General features: G+C 37.7%; 1 protein-coding gene across 2 annotated transcripts in view; it reads left to right on the top strand.

Annotated features, from left to right (window-relative positions):
- ZFC3H1 (zinc finger C3H1-type containing) overlaps nucleotides 1-25864 on the top strand; it is a 65117-nt gene that overhangs the window by 37900 nt on the left and 1353 nt on the right. Inside the window, exons 24-35 of one of the 2 annotated variants that reach the window (XR_003610513.2) lie at nucleotides 296-533; nucleotides 2745-2850; nucleotides 2935-3133; nucleotides 3892-3986; nucleotides 7809-7919; nucleotides 8204-8308; nucleotides 8441-8606; nucleotides 9683-9783; nucleotides 11616-11717; nucleotides 12346-12385; nucleotides 12632-12694; nucleotides 12824-13205. Coding sequence is in view for 1 of the 2 variants with exons in the window: in XM_028110789.2 (XP_027966590.1) it covers nucleotides 296-533; nucleotides 2745-2850; nucleotides 2935-3133; nucleotides 3892-3986; nucleotides 7809-7919; nucleotides 8204-8308; nucleotides 8441-8606; nucleotides 9683-9783; nucleotides 11616-11717; nucleotides 12346-12385; nucleotides 12632-12694; nucleotides 12824-12961 (1464 nt within the window). In the remaining variant the exon portion in view is untranslated. Of the gene's footprint in view, nucleotides 1-295; nucleotides 534-2744; nucleotides 2851-2934; nucleotides 3134-3891; nucleotides 3987-7808; nucleotides 7920-8203; nucleotides 8309-8440; nucleotides 8607-9682; nucleotides 9784-11615; nucleotides 11718-12345; nucleotides 12386-12631; nucleotides 12695-12823; nucleotides 13705-25864 lie in introns of those variants that run through there. The other variant, XM_028110789.2, reaches the window with a different exon arrangement.

Genomic DNA, 25864 nt, shown 5'->3' with positions numbered 1-25864 from the left:
TCTTTTTATCTTACTAGATTTTGAATGTCAGGACACTTAAAATGTACAAATAAGTTGAATCTTTTTTCATAAATTATATCATAAACCTTAGCAGAGTAAAAATTAACGTGATACTGACATCTCAAGTTTTTTTCATTAAAAAAGTTGTTGACTATCAATATTTTGACTTAGGTATTTAAGAACCACTCCAAAGAAATATGACATTTGGGTTCTTCTTTGCCTTTACATTTGAATCTTGTGAGGAATAGGAGTCATTATTTTTTAAAAACAAAGATTATTTTTTTATTTTACCTAGAATGCTTTGAAATCAGCTAATAGTGGAATAGTAGCTGAGTACCTTAAAACAAGTGATCGATGTTTGGCATGGCTGGCCTACATACATCTTATTGAATTCAATGTTCTCCCTTCAAAATTTTATGATCCATCTAATGCCAATCCTTCAAGAATTGTTAACACAGAATCATTTGTAATGCCATGGCAAGCGGTTCAAGATGTAAAGACTAATCCTGACATGTTGTTAGCAGTCTTTGAAGGTAAGTATGTTTATAAGTTATTTAGAACATCCACTTATCCCTTATTTTGAGTCTTCATAATTAATTGGAACAAATATGTATGTATATATTGCAAGTTGTTTCACACTTTATTATACAAATGCTTAGAAGATTAAGGATTGAAAAAAGATGATTAGGGATTGAATCACATAAGATAGACATTTGGCATATATGAAAGCCAGGAACTGTACTACATTACATAGTTTTTCTGATTATGGCAAAAGATATCAGCTAAATATGTAGATAATAGAGATTATGTAGGTTTAATGAGTTGATTGAAGTAGAGAACCAGGTAATTTTTTTAAAGCAGTTTGTCAAGGTAAAAGTTAAAAGATTATAACTTATCTCTTAAGAAATTGGAAAACAGTAAGGTATAAAGCCTATTTCCTCCTAGTAGGAAGTATATAGCTTAGTCAGAAGATAAAATCTGTACATTTGATATATAGTCTAAATTCTGTGCTTACAGAAGAGACAAAGATCTGTGATTTATAAAATTACATTGTACAGGTCATAAACCCAAAGGAAAGAGATTATTGTAGGTTGGGATGATGAGGGAATTCTTCATAGAAGAATTAAGACTTGGAGCTGGACTTTGAATCTTGACTCTGATGTGACATAGTTGGCTTGCTCAAAGATGGGATCCTTGTCTTTTCTCTATATTTCCCAAGGACTTACTCTGTCTGGCAACATACTAAGTGCTTAGTAAATATTTATTGAATAAACCAGCAAAGAAAGGAAGGAAAAGAAGGATAATCCTGTTAGGGAAGCTAAGTAAACAAAAAGCAACATAGGAGTTGGTGCTATGGATTTGAAGGGAGATTAGGAGAAGGGAGAGTCCGTATCAAAGCGAGAGTTTATGCTGTAGAATAGTAGGAATTAAGCTTGATAAGTAGAATGATACCAGATTTTCAAGAACTTTGTAAGTGTGGTAGACTTGATGACAGTGGTTCTTGAAGAAAGGAAAAATGTGCTGAAGAGGAATGATCCCAAAGGTATGAAAACAACCAGAATCTGATGGCCAAAAGTGAATCACAAAAAAAAGTAACCTGGGAAAGAGGAAATATTTATTGGAGACATTTGAGATGTGGGGGACTGATTAAGTGTCAGGGAAGAAGAGAAGAAATAGTCAAAATAATTTCAGGGTTTTGAGACTGGGAAAAAGAAAGTGTACGGATAGAAAACAGGTAAATTTGGGAAGACTGATTTTGGTAGTAGGAGTAGTATTTGTGAATGGTAGATAATTGGTCATTCAAGTGGAAGTGCTTGTTGGCAGAAGGAAATAAGTGAACTTAAGTGGACGATTATGGACAGAGAAATGATTTGAAAGTTATTAACATAGGAGTTACTATACTATAAAGTGCTTTATAGTTTTTAATGTGCTTTTGCAATAAATTATCCCATAGTTGAAGCAGTGAGATATTTTCTCTGAGGAAATGGAGATTTAAGAGAATAGCAGTAAGGAGTGAGAGAAGAGTCAATGAATGAGACCAAGAGGACATGTAAATAAGAAGAACATTATCAAATGCTAATCAAATAAAACAAATGGAGAGATTGGCTTTTAGGTTTATTTAGATGATTTTTATAAGTGAACTTCAGAAGTGCAATTTCAGAATGAGATTCACTTTTAAACTCTGTAAATCTGGGAAATCTTGCTACCACTGAGCAAGGAGGAAATGGTGACGACAGCTGTGCAAAGTGCAACAGTGACCCACTCTGAGATGCAGAGTGGGGACTCTACAAGGGGAAAAGAGTGTTTTGAAGGAGTAGAAGGATCTAGTTTAGGGGGAGACATTTAAATGGCTATAGAACAGAGAACAGGGCCTCTTGAATTGGGTCAAAGAAAGATGAAAAGAGAATTCATTCTCGGATTTTTTTTTTCCCAAGATCAATTTTAAGGCATTTAGGTAAATGCAGAGACACTTTCTAAGTGAAAATGTTGGTATGTGCGAGAGCTCATATAGAATGGTTTTATTACCAAGAATGTGAAGGTAAGAGATTGAGTTTTAGGGAGTTTGGAGATACCTGAAAATACCTCCTTTGGGTAATAAGCCAGGAAGGAGTTCAGTAAAGATGGTACGATGATGGTCAAGCAAAAGGCTAGGCCAGCATGTTTCATTGGTGTCTCAGAGTTTAAATAACAGTCAAATAATTCATTTCATGTTTGATTTGTGTTACTGTGATCTTTTTGGATAGATGCGGTGAAAGCTTGCACAGATGAGAGCCTTACTGTTGAGGAAAGAGTAGAGGTCTGTGTTCCACTTTACACAAACATGATTGCTCTGCACCAGCTTCTAGAGAGGTAAAACTTAATTGACAAGCAGTTAACCTTGTGTTAAAAATTGATTTTTTTTCATGTGTTTAGACATGTTTTTTTCTTATTAAGGTATGAGGCTGCAGTGGAGCTTTGTAAATGTTTATTGGAAACGTGTCCCATGAACTGCCAATTGTTGGAAGCCCTTGTTGCTTTATATTTGCAAACAAATCAGCACGACAAAGCCAGGGCAGTGTGGCTTACTGCATTTGAAAAAAATCCTCAGAATGCAGAGGTTTTTTATCATACATGCAAATTCTTCATCTTACAGGTAAAAAAAAAAAACCTCATAATTCTTAAATATTTTTTTGTGTTTCACGTTTCCTTATTCATTCTTTACGATGTTTCAGGCATCAATCTCTTTAGGAAGCTTTTCCTAGTATTTTTCCCTTTGCAAATTGTGTTAGGTATTCCTTCTCTCTTTGCTAAAAATACTCTGTGTGTAGTTCTATCATTGCACTTGTGTTGCTTTGTAGTTTTGTTTCTAGCTGCTTTATATACTATACTAAGAACTTTATAAGGGCAAGGACCATGTCTTAATCAGATTTAGAGCCTCCAACACACCTAGCACCAGTGCTAAACATGCAGTAGAAGCTTATTAGACAGGGGGCGCCTGGATGGCTCAGTCATAAAGCATCTGCCTTCAGCTCAGGTCATGGTCCCAGGGTCCTGGGATCAAATCCCACATCAGGCTCCCTGCTTGGCAGGCAGCCTGCTTCTCCCTCTCCCACTTCCCCTGCTTGTGTTCCCTCTCTCGCTGTGTCTTTCTCTGTCAAATAAGTAAAATCTTAAAAAACAAAAAAAAAAGCTTATTAGACAGTTGGTGGATGTGGTATATTGGGTGTTAAGCTGTTTAATGGTTGGTTGGATTTAATTGGCGATCAGAATATAGAGTTATCTCTACCCCCATCTAGTCAAAAAACTTAATCTTATCAATAGGGGGTGATTAAGGGCTTTTTCCTCCCTTGAAAGATTTAATTAAACATTGTAAGTGTAATGTGTATCCTTCCTCTCTTCTTTTTGAAATAGAATCAAGGAGATAATCTTCTTCCATTTTTGCGGAAATTTATTGCATCCTTCTTTAAACCTGGGTTTGAGAAGTATAGTAACTTGGATCTATTTCGGTAAGTTTGTTGAACTCTTGATTTTATAGAAGAAAGGGACAATATAGTTTAGTAGAAAGATTACAGATTTTTTTGTGGGTTGATTACATTTTAGACTGATGTAAAAAAAAATACTTGAACGCTCTTACAGAACTATTATGAGGGCAGTAGAACTGAATAAAAACAGAAAAGATGTAATATGCTTTGCATTCTTTGGATTAAAGACACTAAGAAAGGAAGGCTTATATTAACATCATGGTGACTCATTCTGCTTTTAATTCATTGTTATTGTTAATTTTAGCACTTAATACCATAGCAGTGAATTATCTGAGACAATCTCAAGGGAGTTTTGAAAAAATGAATTTTAATTTATTTGATTGGTGATCTCAAATGGATGTAATACACCTTTTACTTTTTTTAAGTCTAAAGAGATCCCACTCTAGCCTCTGAAATACAGAGTGAGAAGTTTTTGAGCAGTCTTTTCTCAAGCATCATTTTCTCAGTAACTTATGTAAAGCTGTTTATTTATTGCCTTTGCTTGCTTGGTTGTGAGTTCTTACTCTAACAAGAGAACAACAATTAAGAGGCCAACAGGAAATCGTAAAGAATTATTTGGGGGGAAGGCTTTTCTTCCCTTCTTTCTCCCCATCTGTCTGTAGGCATCAGCAAACTTTTTCACTTAAGGGCCAGATAGTAAATCTTTTAGGCTTGCAAGCCATATAGTCTACCACTACTCATCACCTATGCTGTTCTAGGAAGAAAGTAGGCAGAGACAACGTATAAATGAATGAGCATGGCTATGTTCTAATAAAACCTTATTTACAAAAATAGGCATAGCCTGCTGATTCCAAGTAAAACAGCATCAAAAGGAAAATACTTTATCATCACATACTCTATTTTATGTTAGGAAGAACTGAGAGAAGGAAGGCCCTGAGGCACCTGGGTGGCTCAGTCAGTTAAGTGTCTGCCTTTGGTTGAGGTTCTCAGGATCAAGCCCCACATCAGGTTCCCTGCTCAGTGGACTGCCTGCCTCTCCCTCTCCCTCTGCTCCTCCCCCAGCTTGTGCTTGTTTTCTCTCTTTCTCTCTCTCTCGCTTGTTCGTTCTCTCAAATAAGTAAAATATTTTCTAAAAAATTAAAGAGGAAGGCCTAAACTGACTATCTCCTAAAAATTTTTATTGTAGAAAATAGTACAGATAACATTTTGGTTTTATATAGGCAAGTCTAATGCTTAGAAATATTTTTCTTTATTTAGGTGCTCCCTCTGCCTACCCCACAGTGTAGCAGTGTTCTATAAAAACATATTTTAAAAAAGTAGCTCAATGTTTTGTTAATTTGGTGATCCATCTACCCTAGAATATTTTGTGAACATTCCAGTTTTAGTTGAGATTTGGCAAAAGTTGGTGTCACTATTCTTTCCTAGACTTGAGTCTTTATGTCTGTCCTTTCTGATAGCCAGTTTATTGACATGGTGATTTTAGTACTGTTTCTGAAATTCTTTCTGCTGTTACATCTAGATTAGTACCTTACAGTTAATTATAAAAGAATAATTTAAAATACAAATTAATGGAGAATTCAACTATTTTATAAGAAACTTAGAGATTGTTCAGCTTCCCCATGCTGACTTTGTCCCTGTTTAAATTAGAGTGCTTTAATGTCTCAAACTTAGGCACAGGACAGATCCAAAGCTCACCTTTTTACAGACTTGCTGGTTCTGATCTTCCCTTGGGCATGGAGGTAATTGGTTTAGCTTAAAAGAAGATGCTGCCAGTTTCTACTGTGGTAACTAATCAAAGATCTGAAGATCTTCTTGATGTCAGTTTAATGAAGCAGACTAAATAACTGTCAATAAAAATTTGGAAATGGGTTGCCTCCAGATAATCTTCTCATTGTTTACTAAGTCACCTTGCTTTATTAAATTTTTCATGGGAAAAGTCATAATTCACAGTACACTAAGAGTTGACAAGAAAAGAGTATCTTGTGCTTAGTTTATTTAGACAATACTGAAGACCTTATTTACACAGAGTGTGCGTTTTCTGTTAATTTAGGAAATATTTTTTGTATCAGTTATTAGAAGAATGGCAGTAGGTGAGAGTATTTTTTAGCATTGTCATACTTCTTATTGATATTGATATAAATTTTTTAAATTTACAAATATAGCCAAAGTTTATTAATGGGGTAAGTCAGTGCTCTTACTGGGTTCAAAATATTTTTTTCTTACTTCATGAGTTAGAAACTGTAAAGCAAAATACTTAGAATGTAGTATGTATTTTAATATTTACCTAGAGTTGGGTTCTGTCATTTCCCATGTGACACTTACTGCAAAGACAGAGGGAGGGCGTGTGGGTGGCTCAGTCGGTAGAGCGTCTGACTCTTGATTTTGGCTTAGGTCAAAATCTCAGGGTCGTGAGATTGAGCCCTGTGTCAGGCTCCACTCTCAGCGAAGAGTCTGCTTCTCTTCCTCTCCCTCTGCTCCTCCTCCCTGCCTGCCTCCCCCCTGCATTCTCTCTCTCTCTTTCTCAAATAAAGAAAGAAAGAAAGAACTAGATAAGGTAATTTTCATGCATTTCAAGTCAATGTGAAGATTAGTAGATAGCCACAAAAGTTAACTTGGGGACTTTATTCATTTTACTGAAGTTAGCCTAGGGATGGAGTCTTACATAGATTAGATTTGAAGTCATCTCTTACGTCAGTTTTCAGTTGACAAATCTAGTATCTAGAAGTTAAGTGATTAACTCATGGTAATATAGCTAGTTATGGCCAAGTTCACAAGATGATAATAACCTGACTTCTAGATGTCCCACTTCTTTGCTTATGGTTCCTCTTGTCCTCTGCCACCATACAACTTCTCTAATCCATTAAAACCTACTTCCTTGAAATAATTTTTAAATCCAAGAGATCACTGTATTTCCTTCAAAAACATTACTCTTGGGGCGCCTGGGTGGCTGAGTCGTTGAGAGTTTGCCTTCAGCTCAGGTCATGATCCTGGGGTCCTGGGATCAAGCCCCACATCGGGCTCCCTGCTCAGCGGGGAGCCTGCTTCTCCCTCTTCCTCTCCCCCTGCTTGTGTTCCCTCTCTTGCTGTGTCTCTGTCAAATAAATAAAATCTTAAAAAAAATAAAAACATTACTCTTGCAGATGTTGGTAAATGTTGTACAAACATTCAGATATATTGGGGAGAAACCTAAATTAGTGAGTCAAATAGATTTCTTTACTGATTGAGTTTTATAGAGTCTTTAATATCCTATTAAATATCCTACTGTGGCTTTTTAAGAGAGGGCTGTAATTTTCAGTATTTCCCAATCTTATTTGATCATGGACCTCTTTTGACAAGTGCCTTATGGACCAGTATGTTACAGAATATATTTTGATATCATATCTAAAATAAAACCTATAATTCTATGTATGTGTATGTATGTATATGAGAAAGAGATTGTTTTCAGATGTCAAGTTTTATAACTCTTAAAGAACTTTTTTTTACAAGAAAGTATAGATTTTGTGGGAAAATGTCTTTTAGAGACATGGTAATTCCATTTGTTGTTCTCTGTTTTTAATTAGATTTAATTAGATTATGGGGTTTGTTTAATTTGGGAGATAGAATAAATTCATTTTTGAAGAGGAGTTACTCATGTAGGTATAAAAGAATAGACTGTGTGATGCTAGAGACGTGACCAAAGCAGTATGGTTATACATGTGAACACAGTCTCAAGACTCAAAGTATTTCAAAGACATTTAAGTTGAAGCAGAGGTGTTTTTTGTTTTGTTTTGTTTTTGTTTTTCTTAAGTATTAGTAATCCATGTGTGCATAGGCATAATTTCAAACAGAGGTTTTGTTTTGTTTCAGGTATCTTTTAAATATACCAGGACCACTTGACATTCCAGCCCGTTTATGTAAAGGGAATTTTGATGATGAGATGTTTAACTACCAAGTTCCTTATTTGTGGCTGATTTACTGGTGAGACATTATGTACTGTGGAAAGAAGTACTGCATATTAGACTTGCATTTGTTACTTGTTACTGAATTATACTGTATTAAAACTAATTTGATGTTAAAGTCATTGAAGCAAAATTGAAGGGATGCTAAGGTTATTATAGAAGAATACATTATTATAGAAGAAACCTCAAAAGAAGGATTCCATTGTAATAATATCTGTAATGTTTAAAATAATACTTTGTCATTCCTTTACCTAATTGAATTGAGCTGTAGACATACAATGTTTTCCTTCATTTTTTAAACAGCCTTTGTCATCCTCTTCAATCAAGTATTAAAGAGACAGTGGAGGCATATGAGGCAGCATTAGGGGTGGCCATGAGATCTGATATAGTGCAGAAGATTTGGATGGAGTAAGTTTAGTTCCTCTTAATAAGAATGGGATTTGGAATAAAGGGATATGGTGGGGAAAGGGGTGATCACCTTTCTGAGTGAGAAAAACACTGCCTTAATTATTCTAAATTATAATATTTTTCTTTTGGCAGTTATCTTGTCTTTGCCAATAATAGAGCTGCTGGATCCAGAAACAAAGTCCAAGAATTCAAATTTTTTACTGATTTAGTGAATAGATGTTTGGTTACAGTCCCTGCCCGATACCCCATTCCTTTTAGCAGTGCTGATTACTGGTCCAACTATGAATTCCATAATAGGGTAAGAACTTAAAACTTTTCTTCTTTAGATATTTGCAAAAGAAGGGGACTTAAAAAATGACAGCAAAACTCTTGTTTTATATCAAGAGAGCTTTTCTTAGGTCCACTTTTGTAGCATTTACTGTTCCTCACCATGTTTCCTACTATGACTTAAATCTAGGAACAGAGCCCTTTTAAGTTAAAGTAAAATGTGCATATTGATTATTTAAGAAAATTTAGCATTGAAGTACAATTGAAGTGATGTTATGGTTTAAGACATATTAAAGAAGAACGATCGAAAAAAGTAATTATAATAATATCTGTAATGCTTTGCATGATAAGTTGGAAATTTTACTCAATGAAAAATTCCATAATGTACATTGTAGATACTTTTTTTGGTTACTATTTTGTCAAGTGAATATTAGCTATACATAGGGCATAAGAAAGCTGAAATTACATGCTGTTTAGAATTTTAATAGTAGAATATGACTAATGATATGTTTATAAGGTTATTTTCTTACAGGAAAGGAAGCACAGGTTTGGTTTAGTTTATTTTCAGAGACCCCTTTCGTTTAGTGCAATGTAGGCTAAAAGCTCCTGTTAAAGCTCCATGTAGACTAAAACATATATGTATTTTATTTTATTTTTTGGTGGGATGGTTTTGTTGCTAATCAGGATAACCAATTACTATGCTTTGTACTTCTATGCCATTCTTTATCCCAGGATCTCAAACCACTTTATGGACATTAAGTCATTTACACACGGGCATTCCATGAGCAAGATGTGGCAGGTATTATTAGTCCTATGACTTGCCCAGCTATACAGCAAGTAAAGGTAGACTCAGGAATGTAAACCCGGACTCCTGGCTCCTTGTCAGTGTTCTCAGTCCATGGCTGTCATCACTAGATCATATTTCCTAATTCATATTTGGAAAATCACTAATATAATTAATGGTAGGAACTGTAACTCACAGCATCATACATTATTATAATTTATACATTCATGTCTTAAAGACCATTTTGGTTTTCTCATTAAAACACATAGGTAATTGGATTTCACATTTTGTTGCATTCATTTTCCCCCCCTCAACCTTTACAGGTTATTTTCTTTTATTTGAGCTGTGTTCCAAAGACTCAGCATTCCAAAACCTTGGAACGGTTTTGCTCAATTATGCCAACTAATTCTGGACTTGCACTGAGGTAAGAAAAAATAAAATTATTTTTGGTCTCAGCCCAATAGCTCTTCATATAAAATTATTCTTTAAAAACTTGATAAGAGTTGTCTGTTCTTTAGCATTTTCTCATTGATACATACTACTTCAGTTTCAGAGTTGTTAAGCAATATACAGCTAATTCATGTAAAAGTCAGTATAAAAATCTGGTTATTTCAGAAAACTACAGGTTATAAGGGGCCTATGATTCAAGTAAAGTTATCTGCATTCCCTAAGCACACACCATCTGTCCTTAGCACATGCATTATAAGCAGTAAGCATGTTTTACATAGCAAAGGACTATTACTTAAAAGGTTTGTAAAGTGTTAATGGAGATAGCAGCTAACTATATATATTTTGGTTACTATGATTTGTTTTCATGTAGGTCAGTCATTCTCAAGTATTATCATGCATCAGAGTCTCCTGGGATGCTCATTTAAAATACAGATTCCTGGGGGCATCTGGTTGGCTCAGTTGGTAGAGCTTGTGACTCTTGATCCTCAGAGGTCAAGAGTTCAGGCCCTACATTGGGCGTGGAGCCTGCTTTAAAAATCAGTTAACTAAATAAAATATAGATTCCTGAGCTTGAGCCCTCAAATACATTTGAGAAACACTTATCTAGGGATTTCATACATTGAATTAGAGGGAGACTTTTGAGCATTTCTTTGTAGTTTCTCTGCTCTGACAGAGTAAACTTATTCTCACCCTCAAGAATTGTGCATTTTAATTCAAAATGGTACCCTCCATGCTAATGCTTTGGCTTCTGCTTGTGCAGTCACTCCCACTGCATCAGTTGTGTCTTAGGTTTCTAAGTTTGTTTTGTGGATCATAAGGTACCTAAAATATTTATCAAATACTTCCTTGTGTTTTAAATTATTTCCATTCCATTTAGCATGTATGTGGGAAAATGGTATGAGATTGAAAAAAATTTAAAGGCTTAAGGTTATGATAAAAATCATGTTTCATAATAAAAATTCTTAGCATTCCAGTCTGCAGAAGCTAATACAGAAATTTCTATTATAAAGCATCACCTTTGGGGAGCCTGAGTGGCTCAGTCAGTTAAGCATCTACCTTTGGCTCAGGTCATGATCCCAGGGTCCTGGGATTGAACCCTATGTCGGGGGCTCCCTGCTCAGCAGGGAGTCTGCTTCTCCCTCTCCCTCTGCCCTTCTCCCGGCTCGTGCTCTCACGTGCTCTCTCTCTCTCTCAAATAAATAAAATCTTTTAAAAAAAATAAAGCATCACCTTTGGTAAAACATGAAAAACAGAAAATGTCATATTTTGACTAGTATCTGTTAGGCTAGGCATTTAGGAATACAGGTAGTTTGATTGTTGGTTTTGATGGTAGAGTTCCACTTCTGTGTTTTGATAGTTATTTCCTTGTGGTCATTCTTTTTTTTTTTTTCCAGAATAGAGAACTTAATAATTAGTGACTGTACTTACATTTTAACCCAAGAAACATTCATATTTCATCTACTCTGTTTAATAAAGAAAAATACAAGGAAATTATATTAATATATCAAGTTATTTTCTAAAATTTGGGAGAGGGAGCTCATGGAGTGAGTGCTTTAATAAGAATACGTAGACCTATTTTAGTCTGTTGAATGTGGCATGGGCCTTGACTGGGGGGCATCTTACTAGTTTGCCTATTCCTGTCCCAGGGCAGTTTTTGTAAGAGGCATTTACAATCACTTGCTGAATAGCCTTGAGGGAATTTAACTGATCAAAAATTATACCTCATCAAACATTCTGCTCATAGAGCACATTTGGTGTTCCCTACACTTGCAGTGCTTTGTTCATTTTCCTGAATGTACTTTGCAGGCTACTTCAACATGAATGGGAAGAAAGCAATGTTCAGATTCTGAAACTTCAAGCCAAGATGTTTACATATAATATTCCAACATGCCTGGCCACCTGGAAAATGTAATGCAGCAATCATGTACATGTTTTTATAGCTATTGCTTTTATTTGTAAGGTTTGCTCCAGACAGGTAAATCTGAAATGACATCTTTTTTTTTTTTCTTGGACAGAGCTCTAATTTAGATTTATTTTTGGCACTTGCTGAGCTTTTCTACTGAGAGTAAGGGCGTGCTCATTAACAATTGCTTCTAAAACTAAGAATGGATGGAGTTTTAATTTTTTTTGAAGCAGCACATTTAGATAATAGTACTGTTATCAAACAAATCTGTTATACACATTTTAAGCCCATTTTTTTTTAATGTGGGGTTTTCCCCCTCTTAGAGTCTTATGTCTTCTTTCTTTTAAAGGTATTATTAGTGCCAGGTGTTTTTACTAGTAATTATGAGTATTTTTCACGAACGTTATTTGTGTTCAAAACACTGGTCTGTTTAATTCTTGTAAAGTTGATAAAAATTGTTGAATTTTTCTTTTCACTATAGGTTACCCTCCTTGGAAGTTTAGCCTGTTACTTTCAGGAAGTTTTGTACTCAGATTCCCACAGTCAGTATTCTGCCAGTGGTAGTATCTCATTTCGTTCAAAGATATATAAATTTTTCTTCTCCCTTTTCTATATTCCTTTTTTTTTTCTTAGAGCCATTGCTGCTGAGATTGTTCTAAAGGGACAAAGAGAGGTAAGTTATGATTGATTTATCAGTTGGGTCACTTTGTTTTTAAGCTGTTCAGCCCCTTTTGTTGACTTCTCAGTTTAAAAGGATTAAAACATAAATGTTTACGTGCTAAGAGCTCTGAATGTTTGGAAACTTGAAAACCCAGTGTAACCATTTTGTATATTATGAGGTCCCAGTGAAATAATTAGGATTATAAATGTGTTTTTCATCATGTTTCCTGATGGAATTGTGTGTATATCTATCTTATAGGTCCACCGTTTATATCAGAGAGCCTTACAGAAGTTACCTCTTTGTGCATCACTGTGGAAAGATGTAATGCTTTTTATCTTTTATTTCATCTTGAAGTTTTCCTATAAATTTTCTGCATGTGCCATATCCATTGATGTGGTGATGCTCAAAATCTAGCTAAGTCTTACTTCTGTGCTTCCCTGTCTTTTACAGCAACTCTTGTTTGAAGCATCAGAAGGAGGTAAAACTGATAACCTGAGAAAACTAGTTTCCAAGTGCCAAGAGATTGGAGTCAGCCTAAATGAGCTCTTAAATTTAAACAGTTACAAAACAGAAAGCAAGAATCACTGAACACTGGGTGCAGTCAGTTCTAAGTCCTTATAATAATTGCCAAAATTATTTGAATGATCCTTCAAGATTAGGCTGATCCCTGGCTAAGGTCTGCGTAAGGCAGACAAGCATTACTGATCATATCAAGTCCCCTACAATATCCTATCCTCAAAACCGGAAGCAATGAACATGACCCTCTTCGGTTGGATAAATGAACTTCCTGTTTGGCCTACTTCTGGGCCCTGCCAGATACTCATAACATCATGTACGTAAGTATAGTTCCTCAAAGTGACTGACATTTATTTTAATTTTGCTTTGTTTTTGTTTTTATTTTTTACTTTTCCCCCTTTCTTTACGTTGTGCTATTCCTGATTCACTTGACACTCTCTGATGCCTGAGAGATTCTTGTTTGGGATTTAATTTCCAGGGCTGTGTTTACAAGTAAAATGCAGGCAGTCCCTTTTAGTTCTTCTTCTTTAAACCTTTTGAGATTCTTCATTTCAGGATTTAAAACTTAAGCAGTCCATCTTAAGGAAAGTGTAACTGCCATGGCCACAAGTCTGCTAGTTGCACTTGAATGCTCTAACAGGGTTGTTTATTGCCCTTTCTACGTTCTGGACTCCTTGCCGAGACTGTTTAACTTGAAGATTAAAGAAACTATTGCAAATGCCAGTGCATCAGAACCTAAGAGTGGTCAAATATTATGTGCAATTTTTTTGTAAAGAAATTTTAATTTATAATAAAGTTTAACAGTTTAAAGAACAGTTAATATTCGAACTGCTTTGTATTGAAATACTACTTTGTAGTATTAAAATTGTTTATAAACAAAATATTTTTAATATAAGTTAACTTTTTAAAAAATGTTGCTGTCTTTATTCACTTTTCACACTGTGGTGGGAAAGGGTTGAAGTAGGAGATACGGATTTTCCCCGTAACTATATCCTAACCTGCTTTCCTATAAAAACAGTTTAGTGACTTTTTGATTCACAAAATAGGTTCCCCTTCTGTTTTGAGGACAGTGAACACATAGGTTTGCATTACCATTAAATTCCTCATTCTCAAGACCCAGTGTTTAGAAAGTATCTCCCAACTGTAGTTTGAATGATTTGCTTAGTGACAGGCTGTCTTGTGTTGAATATCAGTATGACCAAATATAAAGAAGACCTTGCATTTTTTTTTCCAGTCTATAGTCGGTGGTTTGCACCTGGTAGAAAATTGGTTAATGACACACACACACACACACACACACACACACACACACACACACACACGCACACACACACACACACACACCACACACTTTCACAAATCTGGTTTTATAGGCACAATTCAGTCTAACTGTTGGAGACAGAGCAGTAGCCCCCATGAAATAGTAGGCAAATTTGTACATCTGTACATTTGTATAAAGCTTAGTATACAAAGCTTATATAATGCTTACTCAAAACCATGTTTTGAGGCCCCACTATGGGCCTACCAGATGATGCATATTTGGCTAGTAGGTGCTGTTGGGTGAGGTCAGGAATGAAACCCACTTGTGTAGTGTTTTTCATTAAATCAAAAAGAGGCTGATTGATTTTTCTCTAAAACCAAAGAAATTTGGGTAGAAGATCATATTCTTCCATTTTTATGCATTTAGCTATTTAACCTTGAAAGCTTTTCTTGCTCTATTATTTGAAAACCATTGTTAGGTGCTTAGAAAAATTTTTCCAGTCTGTTACCTCATAGTGTAACAGTTTCGATGTTAATAGCTTAAGTGTCTCAATAGTGTTTTTTGAGACAGTGCTAAGTTTTGAACTTCTGTATATTCTTTCTTTTTTTAAGATTTTATTTATTTATTTGACAGACACAGTGAGAGAGGGAGCACAAGCAGGGGGAGTGGGAGAGGGAGAAGCAGGCTTCCCACGGAGCAGGGAGCCCGAGGCGGGGCTCCATCCCAGGACCCTGGAATCATGACCTGAGCCGAAGGCAGACGCTTAACGACTGAGCCACCCAGATGCCCTGAACTTCTGTATATTCTTAAACTTACCATTTGTTGTATTAACAATTGATCGGCAGTAACTTTTACATCTTTTTTAAAAAAGAATACTTTGGGCACCTGGGTGGCTTAGTCGGTTAAGCGTCTGCCTTCAGCTCAGGTCATGATCCCAGGGTCCTGGGATTGAGCCTTGTGTTGGGCTCCCTGCTTAATGGGGAGTCTGCTTCTCCCTCTCCCTCTGTTCCTACCCCCTGCTTGTGGTCTCTCTCTCTCTGTCTCTCTCTCTCTAAAAAAGAAAAAGAAAAGTATACTTTGGGGTGCCTGGGTGGCTCAGTCAGTTGAGTGACCAAGACTCTTGATTTTGGCTCGGGTCATGATCTCAAGGTCATGAGATCAAACTCCCCCAGTGTCAGGCTCTGCACTGGGCTAAGAGCCTGCTTACTGTTTTCTCTCCCTCTCCCTTTGCCCCTCTCCCCCTAACTCTCTCTCCCTGAGGGGGGAAAAATGTTTTGATGCATCAGCTCCAAGGTCCAGCCGTGCAGGCTATACACTATAACAACTCCAGGGGTCACCATCATATATTGTGCTTAGTTAGTCATGCAGGCAGAGGACCTAGCATATGTAGCTGTTTCCTTTTTGATCAGTTGTCATACTGCTATTTAAAATCAAGAAACTTGGGGCGCCTGACTGGCTGTCAGTAGAGCATGTGACTCTTGATCGCAGGTTTGTGAGTTCAAGCCCCACATTGGGGGTGGAGTTTACTTAAGAAAAATAAAAAAATAAAGTATTTTAAATAAAATCAAGAAGCTATTTTATAGAAATTTTATTGCTTTTATTTTTTTTTAAGATTTTATTTATTTTTTGATGGAGACACAGCGAGAGAGGGAACACAAGCAGGGGGAGTGGGAGAGGGAGAAGAAGGCTTCCCGCCAAGCAGGGAGCCCAATGCAGGGCTCGATCCCAGGACCCTGGGATCATGACCTGAGCCAAAGGCAGACGCTTAACCACTGAGCCACTCAGGCGCCCCAGAAATTTTATTGCTTTTAAGATACCCTTTTAGTCACCCTTCCTGTCATTTTACAAATTTAACCTCAAAAAAAAAAAAGTAAGCACTGCTTACAGGTGAGGTATATGTTTTGGTCACCCTTCCATATTCATTTTTACCTGTTTTTTTTAATTAGGTGCTTTCAGCATAAAATAATTAGAATATTAAAACTTGGGGTTAAAGTTGATAAAGTTACTGTGGTAGGGTAAATACGCTATTTCACATGCTGTATGACTTAAAGTCTTTGGGCAGAGAAGTGGCACATAGCGAGGCAAGGTCAGTCATTGGGAACTGCAGTTCTTTGTACTCCTTTACTCCCACCAGGGGGTGGAATACAAAAGAGGCATTTTTAGGCTTTGGGGTTTTATCTCTGATAAAGGAAGTGGTGTGGCAGATTGCGGTGTATTTTTATGTGTTTTCCTTCATTTTAGAGAACAGCCTAATATTTCTATTTGCCTTTTAACGGAAAATGGACCTTGTAACATTGTTGTCACTGGATTATCTAAGGCGGTTTGCTTTCAATTAAAGGGCATATAAACCTACATCATAAAGCAAGCAAGAATCTCCAGGTGCAACATCTAAGAGCTAAAGGCTCTAAGCAGACAAGCAAAAGGTGATTAAGACTGACAACAAATGTGGAGAGACTTTATTGAAGATTGTAGTTCAAATATTTATTTTTCAAGGTTGAAAAAGTAGGAACATGTGGCTGTAATACAAAGCAGGGCCAATATTCTTGCTTACAGCTGTCATGTGTTCGCAGATAAGTCAATTTCCTTAGTCTGTTTTCAGATCTGTGCCTTAACATTAGTGTGAGGGAAGAATGGGGAAATACAATTTTAGTAACCTTTTAGGTTTGGGTATTATGCCTGCAAAAGTATCATTGCCCCTCAGTACAAATTAACAGTAATTATACAGAGCATTTTGGAATAAGAAGTGTTCAAGTAAAGGCAGACTTCCAAGGAACATTCTTGACATTGTTTCTTTTTTTGTCCACCTCACAGTTTCACAGTTGGGTCTATATCTTTGTCTTTCCGAGCTGTGGTACTTAACGTAGGTGGTAGAGCTGAGCTGGAAAAGAGGTTTTTTTTTTTAGGGCTGTATTCCATTTACCACCAAAAAGCCCCCTCACTTTCTGCAGGTATTCTTCAGTTGTGCATTTATTATTTTGGGGGCCAGTGGACAGCCATGTAAGGACATGCTGGCCTGCCTTCATTACCATGGCCCACCCCCATTCACATAGCCTTCTCTAATAGTTATGCTATACATTGTAAGTACTACTTGATTGAGGTGTCTGCAATAAATGTGAAAAGAGTTTTTCATTTTTTTTTTCTCTGACATCTTTGAGGTAAATAATAGGAAGCTGTGTCTGTCCTTCATGATAGTAAAATGGATGTAGAATTTGTCTCCTCTCTTCATTTGATCTTCACAAGAGGGACCACACAAGTTTTCAGAGACCCCACAGAACAGAATCACATTTTTTTTCATTTCAGAATCAATTTGAGGGGCCCCTGGGTGGCTCAGTTGGTTAAGTGTCTGCCTTCTGCTCAGGCCATGATCTCAGTGTCCTGGGATCGAGCCTCACATCGGGCTCTTTGCTCAGCGGCGAGTTTGCTTCTCCCTCTCACTCTACCTCTGTGTTCTCCTCCTGCCCCCCCCAAAATAAATAAAATCTTAAAATCAATTTGAGCTTTGTGCTAGATATACAAAGATGAAAAAAGGCCACTGAACCTAACAGAAGAGTATGCCAAGGGGACTTTTTTTTTTTTTTAAGATTTTAACATGAGAGCATGGTGGAGGAGGCGGAGCAGAGGGAGAAGCAGGCTCCCCCTGAGCAGGGAGCCCGACATGGGACTCAGTCCCAGGACCCTGAGATCATGACCTGAGACCGACTGAGCCACCCAGGTGCCCCCCTGCCCAAGGAAGTATTTCAAAAGGGCACCAAGTTTGGGCTGGGAAAGTTTGGGAAAGTCTTCCTGGATGGAAGTGAATTATCGTCAAAGTCATAAAATAGGAAAAGTTAAGGCCAATATTTTTTGAAAATTACATGCTACTTATACCTGAGTATTCTAGAAGGGTTTGCACGTTTAGAAACGTGCATTTTTTAAAGATTTTATTTATTTATTTGAAGAGTACTAGCAGGGGGAGCAGCAGAGGGAGAGGGAGAAGCCGACTCCCTGCTGAGCAAGGAGCCCGATGTGGGGCTCCATCCCAGGACCCTGGGATCGTGACCTGAGCCAAAGGCAGATGCTTAACTGAGCCACCCAGGTGCCCCAAAACCTGTGCATTTTTTTAAAAACTTCCTAAAAAGCTGCTTTGACTTTGTACTAATTTATTCACAACTGGCTTTTAGACATGACAACAGGTAGGACGTGTAAAACTGCATACCAGCCGCATCTGTCCATCTTGGGGCGTGTTGTGCTTCCAAATCCACATGAACATGCTGAATAGAAGTCAGTTTTATCAGGCCCAATCTAAACAGGCTTGATGCGGAGAGTCTGATTGGAATTAGAACTGCTGCAACTGGTTTCCTTTTTTCTTTTTTTTCCCCTAACTCCTTCGGTAATGCATGAATGAAATGCCACTCTGAACATTTACTATTATCTGTAGATGCTGCAGAGCCCTGTTTCAATCCCAGTCAAGGCTACAAAGTTCTGTTCCGTGACTTTCTTTAAGACTTACGGCTAATAACTACCTGGAGATAGCCAAGCTTTCAATATTTTAAACTGATTTTTCCAAATGACACATTTTAGCCCGACAAATATTTCCGTCAATGTGGAACTCAATAATGCCAGGAACGAAATAGTTCAGCTGGGGAGCAAAAAATTTTACATGAGCTTAGAAGGAATATGTGCTTCCAGGTTTTCATCAAGAAAGCAGAAGATCCGCGATATCTGAGGCAAATTTGATCTTAAGTGATGTGACTTTGCTGTGAGTGCTGGTGGGCCGGAATTTTTTCCTCAGTTTAAAAGTACAACTTACTGCATAGAAGACAGCAAATAGAATATTAAGAATGTGTGAGTCAGTTGTATCACAAACACCATAGAATAAAATATTTTATGGAAGATGTTAATAAATTTGGGGGGCCACCCAAAATAGAAATGAATGGGACTCTTCAAAGGGCCATCTTCTATGAATTAAGTAAAAGCCTAAATCGAACAAGAAAATTGCACATCTGTTCTAAAAGAAAATACTGCACTTGCCCTTAACTTGGTAATTTAAAAACTTCAAGATTATCAACTTTAGCCAAAATCAAAGGTGGGTTTACAATATTGTTTAGTCAGTCAAGCAAATTAAATCTTGCAAATGTTCCTACCTAGTGATGTAAGTATTACGAAAGAGAATGATAGCCAGTAGCCTAAGGGAGCTGAACCAATTAGGAAGAGTGATAGAGGACTGGTGAGCTGTCTGTGTTAATGGAGGTAATCAGGACATCTGTTGCCAAGGCCAAAACAAACACTCAACTTAGCACATCATACACTCAAAATTATGAGACTGCCTGTGGATAGATTTGGCATTTCATGCTGGTCGAAATGGAGCTACAAAGAAATAGTTTCAGGAGTATGAACCAATGTGAGTAATGAAAAAAGCATGTATCTAAAAGATCTGGATGTGATTTAGCTCCACCATTAACTAGCTGTGTAATCATGACAGCTTATTTCATTGCTTCTTGTCTGTTTCCACATATACAAAATATGGAAATATGTGCATTTACCTCAGGAGTGTTGAGAGATCATATAGTAGAGCTTATCTTTTAAAAATAAGTAGTATTTTGAGTTTGGGATCATTATCCAAAATTTTGAAGGCAAAGAGATACTACAAAATAAATTTGCTTTTGGGGGGGAATAATTTCATTACTGTCTGTTGGAGCAATGACCATACAAATATTCAAGCATGAGTTAGCTGCTATCTCTAAGAAACACAATAGAAAGCACTACCATTTAAATTCAGTGGTGTTACTGCCCGAAATAACAGGTAAAACTATCCATTAGCAGATAGTCTTCAGGTTAAGTCAGAAGAGATCAATATAAAGATCCTGTCTGTTATCCGTTCTGAGGTTTCTCAGCATGCTAGGTTGGCTTTTTTTGGTGGTGTAATGGAAGATAGACTACTTAATTCAGGATCCTGTTTTCACTTCTTGATGGGCGTAGAAAGACTATTCTTTGCTAATTTAAGTATAGAGAGTTAGCCGATAATCCTAGCCACCTTCCACTTTTTATTGGAGTTACCTATGAAGGGCATGGCACTAGTGACCAATTTCAGCTTACTTGCAGGCCAGGAGTGATAAAATGATCTAATCAGGCAAGAGTCTGCATGATCCCCAAGTTGGAAGACAGCCCTCCAGGAACATACTTTAAAGAGAAGGGAATTGTTTTTTTTCTTTAACCATAATTTTACTCTCTACTGTACTGAACCCAATCCTGGTGGAAGCTCTGGTCCCAGTGGTAGAAAGAGAAAAAAATCAGAGACTGTATAACAGAGGGTAATTGGTAGCATTCACTTCTGGCTATTGGTTAATGTGGTACTAAATAAAAGCAGTGTGATGTAGTAAGGGGGGAATAAAAAGTATGAGTCAAAGTAGCCAAGAATAAAATCCAGGCTTTCACTATGTTGCAAACGAGTCTTTTATGTCAGGACTGACAAAAATGAAAATAGCAGTGGCTTAAACAAGGTAGAAGTTTCTTAAGTAAAAATCCAAGTAAGGAGACAGGCTGACTGGTATGGCACTCCATGGCTATAGAGTCTTAGGCACCTTCCGTCTTGTTGCTCTGTCCTGTGTGACTTCCGTTCTCAAGAGGGCTGCCGCATATAATTCTGCTGTTCATTTCCTGCACGTGGCCAAAAGGCTGAAATACTAAGCGTTGGAGTTAAGCCCATGATCAGCTTACCAAGCATCCTAGGGCACTGGCAGAGTGAGCCTGGAGGAAGGAGGACCTTCTTCTAATTCACACAAAGGGACCAGCTGGACCCCAAGTTCTATGTCAAGGTGGTCCTTTTTCTAAACTCTGCAGCAGCACTCTGGGTGGTGGTCTTCATCAAGATGGCTTTTCCAGTCCCAGCCCTTTTGTTCACATTACATTTAGCAGGGAAGAAGAATAAGGAAAACAAACTTCCTCTCTTAAGAGTACTTCCCAGAAGCTGAACGTAACCACATCTGCTTCTGTCTCATTGTTTAGAACACAGACTCTTGGCCACTTCAAGGGAGGCTGGGATACATATTTGGGGACAGCTGAGTATCTCTGCCACACCACCATGAAAGAGTAAACAGACTATAGGATGAGGTTAGTGACTTTCTAATGGCAAAAACTGTCTAGTGGCAAACCACTAAAACCCCTTCCAGTTCTATAGTCCTACTCTATAAATCTCTATAGTTTGGTATAGAAAAGCAGAAAATGCATCTCCCCAAGTTGGCTGGTCAATGTAGGTTCAGGGATGGGCATTCAATAAGCACTAACGCTTAACTGAGGCCTTACTCTGTTAAGTGCTTGAGGTTTATGAACTTATTTAAATTCTCACAACAACCCTATGAAATATTGTTATAATCCCCATTTTGCAGATGATAGAGTCAAGAGAAGCTAAGTAAGTCACCAACACAGTAAATGACAAACCCAGGAAGTTAGCTCCTGAGTGCATGCCCTTAACTGGCAACTGAAAGTGTAATGTGAATTTAGTTGGTCCACTGAGAAGCAGTCTTGGAGCCTTTGAGGGAATTATTGAGAAGATCTTTCTTTTTTTACCAAGCTAGTAGAATGTAAGCCCGGAGCTATGATAGCTACCTCACCACAGCACTTTGAAGGCCCACTGGGAGTGAGGCCCAAGAGGAAGTCAGAGCTGAGGGTGGAAAGAGCTATTCGTGGTGGCTTCAGGATTCACTGTGCCTGAAACCAGATACCCCTGGACTTTTCAGGTATTTTAAAATATTCATTCTCATCAACCACCAAACTTCCTTCCCCCCATTCCCCACACCTTTTTAAAATGAGCTTCTGAGATTCAGTAGAAGTTCTTGTCCTCTGACAACACAGTAGGTTAACCGAATTCAGCTGAGCACCTGTGGACCTGTGCCTGAAGAACATAAGTAGCATCACTAAGACACTGAACACAGAAAATAGAATAAGTTCACAGCCACATGAATAAAGCAACTTAAGTAGTAACTTTATGTTGAAGTTGAGGGGTCTGGAAGAATGGATAGCCAGAGAGGCATAGAGATGTAGGGACTAAGGCTGAGAAGAGAGACTCTTCAGAGAGAAAAGTATGGCTTAGTGCTTAAAATCTCGGTACTCTGAATTCAACACCGGGCTATGTGACCTTGGGAAAGTTCACTTAACTCCTCTAGGCTGACATTTCTTCATTTGTGAGATGAGATTAATACTAGTATTGATCTTACTTGGCTCATAAGGATAATAAGATCATACATAATAAGATCATACAGGTTAAGAGCTTAGAACAGTGCCTAGAACACGAAATACTCAATAGTATTTGCTAGCCAGGGCAGATATGAGGTTACAGAGGCAGTTTGAGGAAGAAGTTTCAGCAATGCGGGGTAGGGCAGCGGTTCAGCATAATGAGAAGGATTGTGTGTGTGGTGGGGGGGGGGTCCTAATTACTTGATAAAACTTCCCGAGAGTAAGGAAGACGTGAAGAACAAAACTGGGACAAAGAAAGGGGAATAACCAAGTAAATTACTATTATCTATATTATTATTGTCAAGTTAGTTTGGACCTATATTTATTTGGCAAAATGAAGTTCTAATGAAGGCTTGGAAACAAAATGGTGCTGATGGATGGGGATGCCACTTGCAAAGGGATGAAAAGAAAGCATGGCTTTTTTCAGTTGAGGATTCCCTAGCATGGGGAATGTACTAAAGAGATTACAATAATCCTTAGTGTGCTTTTAGATCTTCAGCATCAGGAACATCTGGGAACTTGTTAGAAATGCAGGATCTCAGGCCCCACCCCAGAGATACTGAACTAGAATCTGTATTTTAATAAGATCCCAGGGTGATTTTATGTACATTAACATTTGAGAAGCACTGCTCTAGGGTAGAGAGAAATTCATGGGTTTTTATTTTTTGAAATACAAAAGAATAAGAAATGTAGTCCAAAATCATTGGAGAATCTATTTAAATATCTGGAATATAGTGGCCACGAGTTGCATAGTTTCCTTCAGGCTCTGTCTCATTATGAGGTGTGTACCTACCAGGTTTCAGAAAACAGTACTAACCACGGATGCGGATCGTCATCATTACTCTTTTCTAAAACGTGCTAAGGAATAATTATGGCTCCTCAAATTTTAAATCTTTAAGTGCTCTGGAAGTTTAAGTGAATGTTAGATAATTCCTAGTTTATTCACAGGAACATTGTACTCGTGATGTGTTGCTGTGGAACAAACTACCCCCAAACTAAGCAGTTTATAACAACAAACTTTTGTATCATGGTGTCTCTGGGTCAGGAATCCATCAGGGCTTAGCTGGGTGGTTAGGTGGTTTGGCTCAGGGTCTTGTAAGAAGTTGAATCGAGCTGTTGGCTAGGGCTTCAGTCAGTCATCTGAGGCCTAACTAGAGCTGAAGGATCTACTTCCAAGCTTGTTCACATAGTTGTTTGTGAGCCTAGGTTTCTCACCACTTGAAAGTCTCCACAGACTGCATGAGTGGCTTCATGGCATGGCAGCTGGCTTCCCCAGCGTGAGTGAGCCAGGGGAGAGAGAGAGATGCACAGAGACAGAGACACAGAGAGACGGCACCAAAACATGGAAGATGCAGTCTTTTATAACCTAACATTGGAGATGACATGCCATCACTTCTGCCATATGCTATTGGTCCCACAGACCAACCTTGGTACAGTACGGGAGGGGATTACCCAAGGGTGTGAATATCAGTAGGTGAAGATCATTGAGGGGCCATCTTGGAGCCTGGCTACTACAGTGGTGGAGGAAGTTCTTCCCGATGAGCAGTGAAACCCATCACTAGCTCCAGGTATGGCTTGTACATCCTCTTCAGTCTTCATGGAGAGGAGGCAGCCCAGATGATAGATGACTTACAGCTCTCACACCCATGTTTGAACTACTTCAAGAGCTACTGATCCAAGCACAAATGGATTTTAGTCCCAAATGGATGGGGAAAATGGGAATATGGAAGCAAAGAACACCTATTCAGTCGAGACAGCCTTCACATTCCAAAAAATCTGGACGCAGAGTGGTCCCAGCAGTTCTTTAATTCATAATTGTATCAAAAACTGGGGAGGGATGTTTTATCTGAAAATAGTCAAACTGATTGCTCCAAAGAGGCCATACTCGTCATGCATAATGACCTTCCCACATCGAAGGTTGGCCTTTTTGATCTAGAGCCAAAGAAGCAGTGAACGATGAGTATAACCAAATGGAGAAACTTCTACAACTCCTCTTATCAGCAGGCCAGCAGATAAGAAAAAAAATTCTATCACTTTGGTATCATTTCCCTTAAAATGAGACTGCATCCTTTTGCTTCAGGTGATGCCACCTGTGTGTTAATCAGATCTGTGCATCTTTCTGCAATCTACATTGGACCAAACTTATGATCAACCCAACTTACTTTACATCCCATCGTCCACAAACTATTAAAATTGAAAAAAAAATTGTATAGAGGAGCTATTGTCCATCTCCAGTAAATTTTGGCGAGGATACATGCCTCTAGCCACACGAGACAAATATTTAAACTTTATTTCTCATTACAAAGGTATTCAGAAGAAAAATGGGATATTCCAGAGATTGTAGCAGGCAAAATCAGCTACACAATCTTTTTCTAATTATTAAACAAAGCAACACATCAAGAATTCTCATTTTTCCATTGGAAAATAAAAGTTATGTTAATCAGAAACAATGACATTTGGTCTACTTTAGATCAAAGTCCCCTCCAAACCCCAGAGGGCCAATTCTGCTCTTGTTAAGACAAAAGCATTGAGTAAAAAAAAAAAAAAATGAGAGTATTTTTTTTCTTCTTCTTTGTGGACCATTTCCTTATTGTGGCTTCCAATAAACCTCTCAATGGTTAGCAAGTTTTGACCAAAATGTCAAGCAAGATCTTTTTCTACTGTGGAATGGAGATTTAAACTTTGAGGACTTAATCAGGTATCAGATAAACATGAACTGCAAATCCCTCCAATGAAAACAACTTTTCCAATAATTAATATAGCTTTGTGCCCCATTTTACTCTTGATTTTTACGGTTAATTAGAAAATAAACTTTATTGACAGATGCAGTATACTGTGGGTATTTTATTAACCCCATTATATAGTGAGTAGTCTGAAAAGGGAAGTGAAGAAACTTGCCCACTCTTAAGCATTAGAGCTGGGATTTGTACCCAGGCCACCTGGCTTCAGAATCTGAATGCTCAATCACTTTGTTATATTACTCCTCTACGTGACCACTCAGTGCATGTTTACTAAATAATTAACTTAAGTTCATGTGTACTATACAAATTCTTTGTAGACAAATGTTAAACAAAGGATGAAGATGTTTATAGAATTTTATAAATATTTCTCTTAGTGCTTTAGCCAACATTTTCACTCATTTTTCTTTAATTTGAAATAAATTTTCTCCTGTCTGCCTCTATACTCCCCCTTTCTCTACACTTGGGGTAGCTACGTTTCTTTCCCTTTTGTCTCCTGTTCTCCATTGCCCTAGCAGTGATAGTTCAATTCCCGCTAAAGACCTAGCTCCTGTGGGCAGCAGAGTGTGGTAGTTCTCACACGTGAGCCTGTGCGCCTGCATCAGAATCACCTGGAAAGCCAGTTAAAACACAGATTGACGGACTCCAGAGTTTCTCGTTCCCTAGGTCTGGAGTGAGGCCTGAGAATACTAATTTCTAAGTTCCTAGCGACCACACTTTGAAAATTACTAGTGCAGCTATTCAAAGAAATACCTCTGAGACCCA

The sequence above is a fragment of the Eumetopias jubatus genome, unplaced genomic scaffold (genome assembly GCF_037043125.1).
Source record: "Eumetopias jubatus isolate StellerSeaLion01/CBP00866 unplaced genomic scaffold, mEumJub1_p1.0 scaffold_8, whole genome shotgun sequence".
NCBI lineage: Eukaryota > Metazoa > Chordata > Mammalia > Carnivora > Otariidae > Eumetopias > Eumetopias jubatus.
The sequence above is the reverse complement of the archived record's forward strand: the minus strand, read 5'-3'. Positions and strand labels throughout refer to the sequence as shown.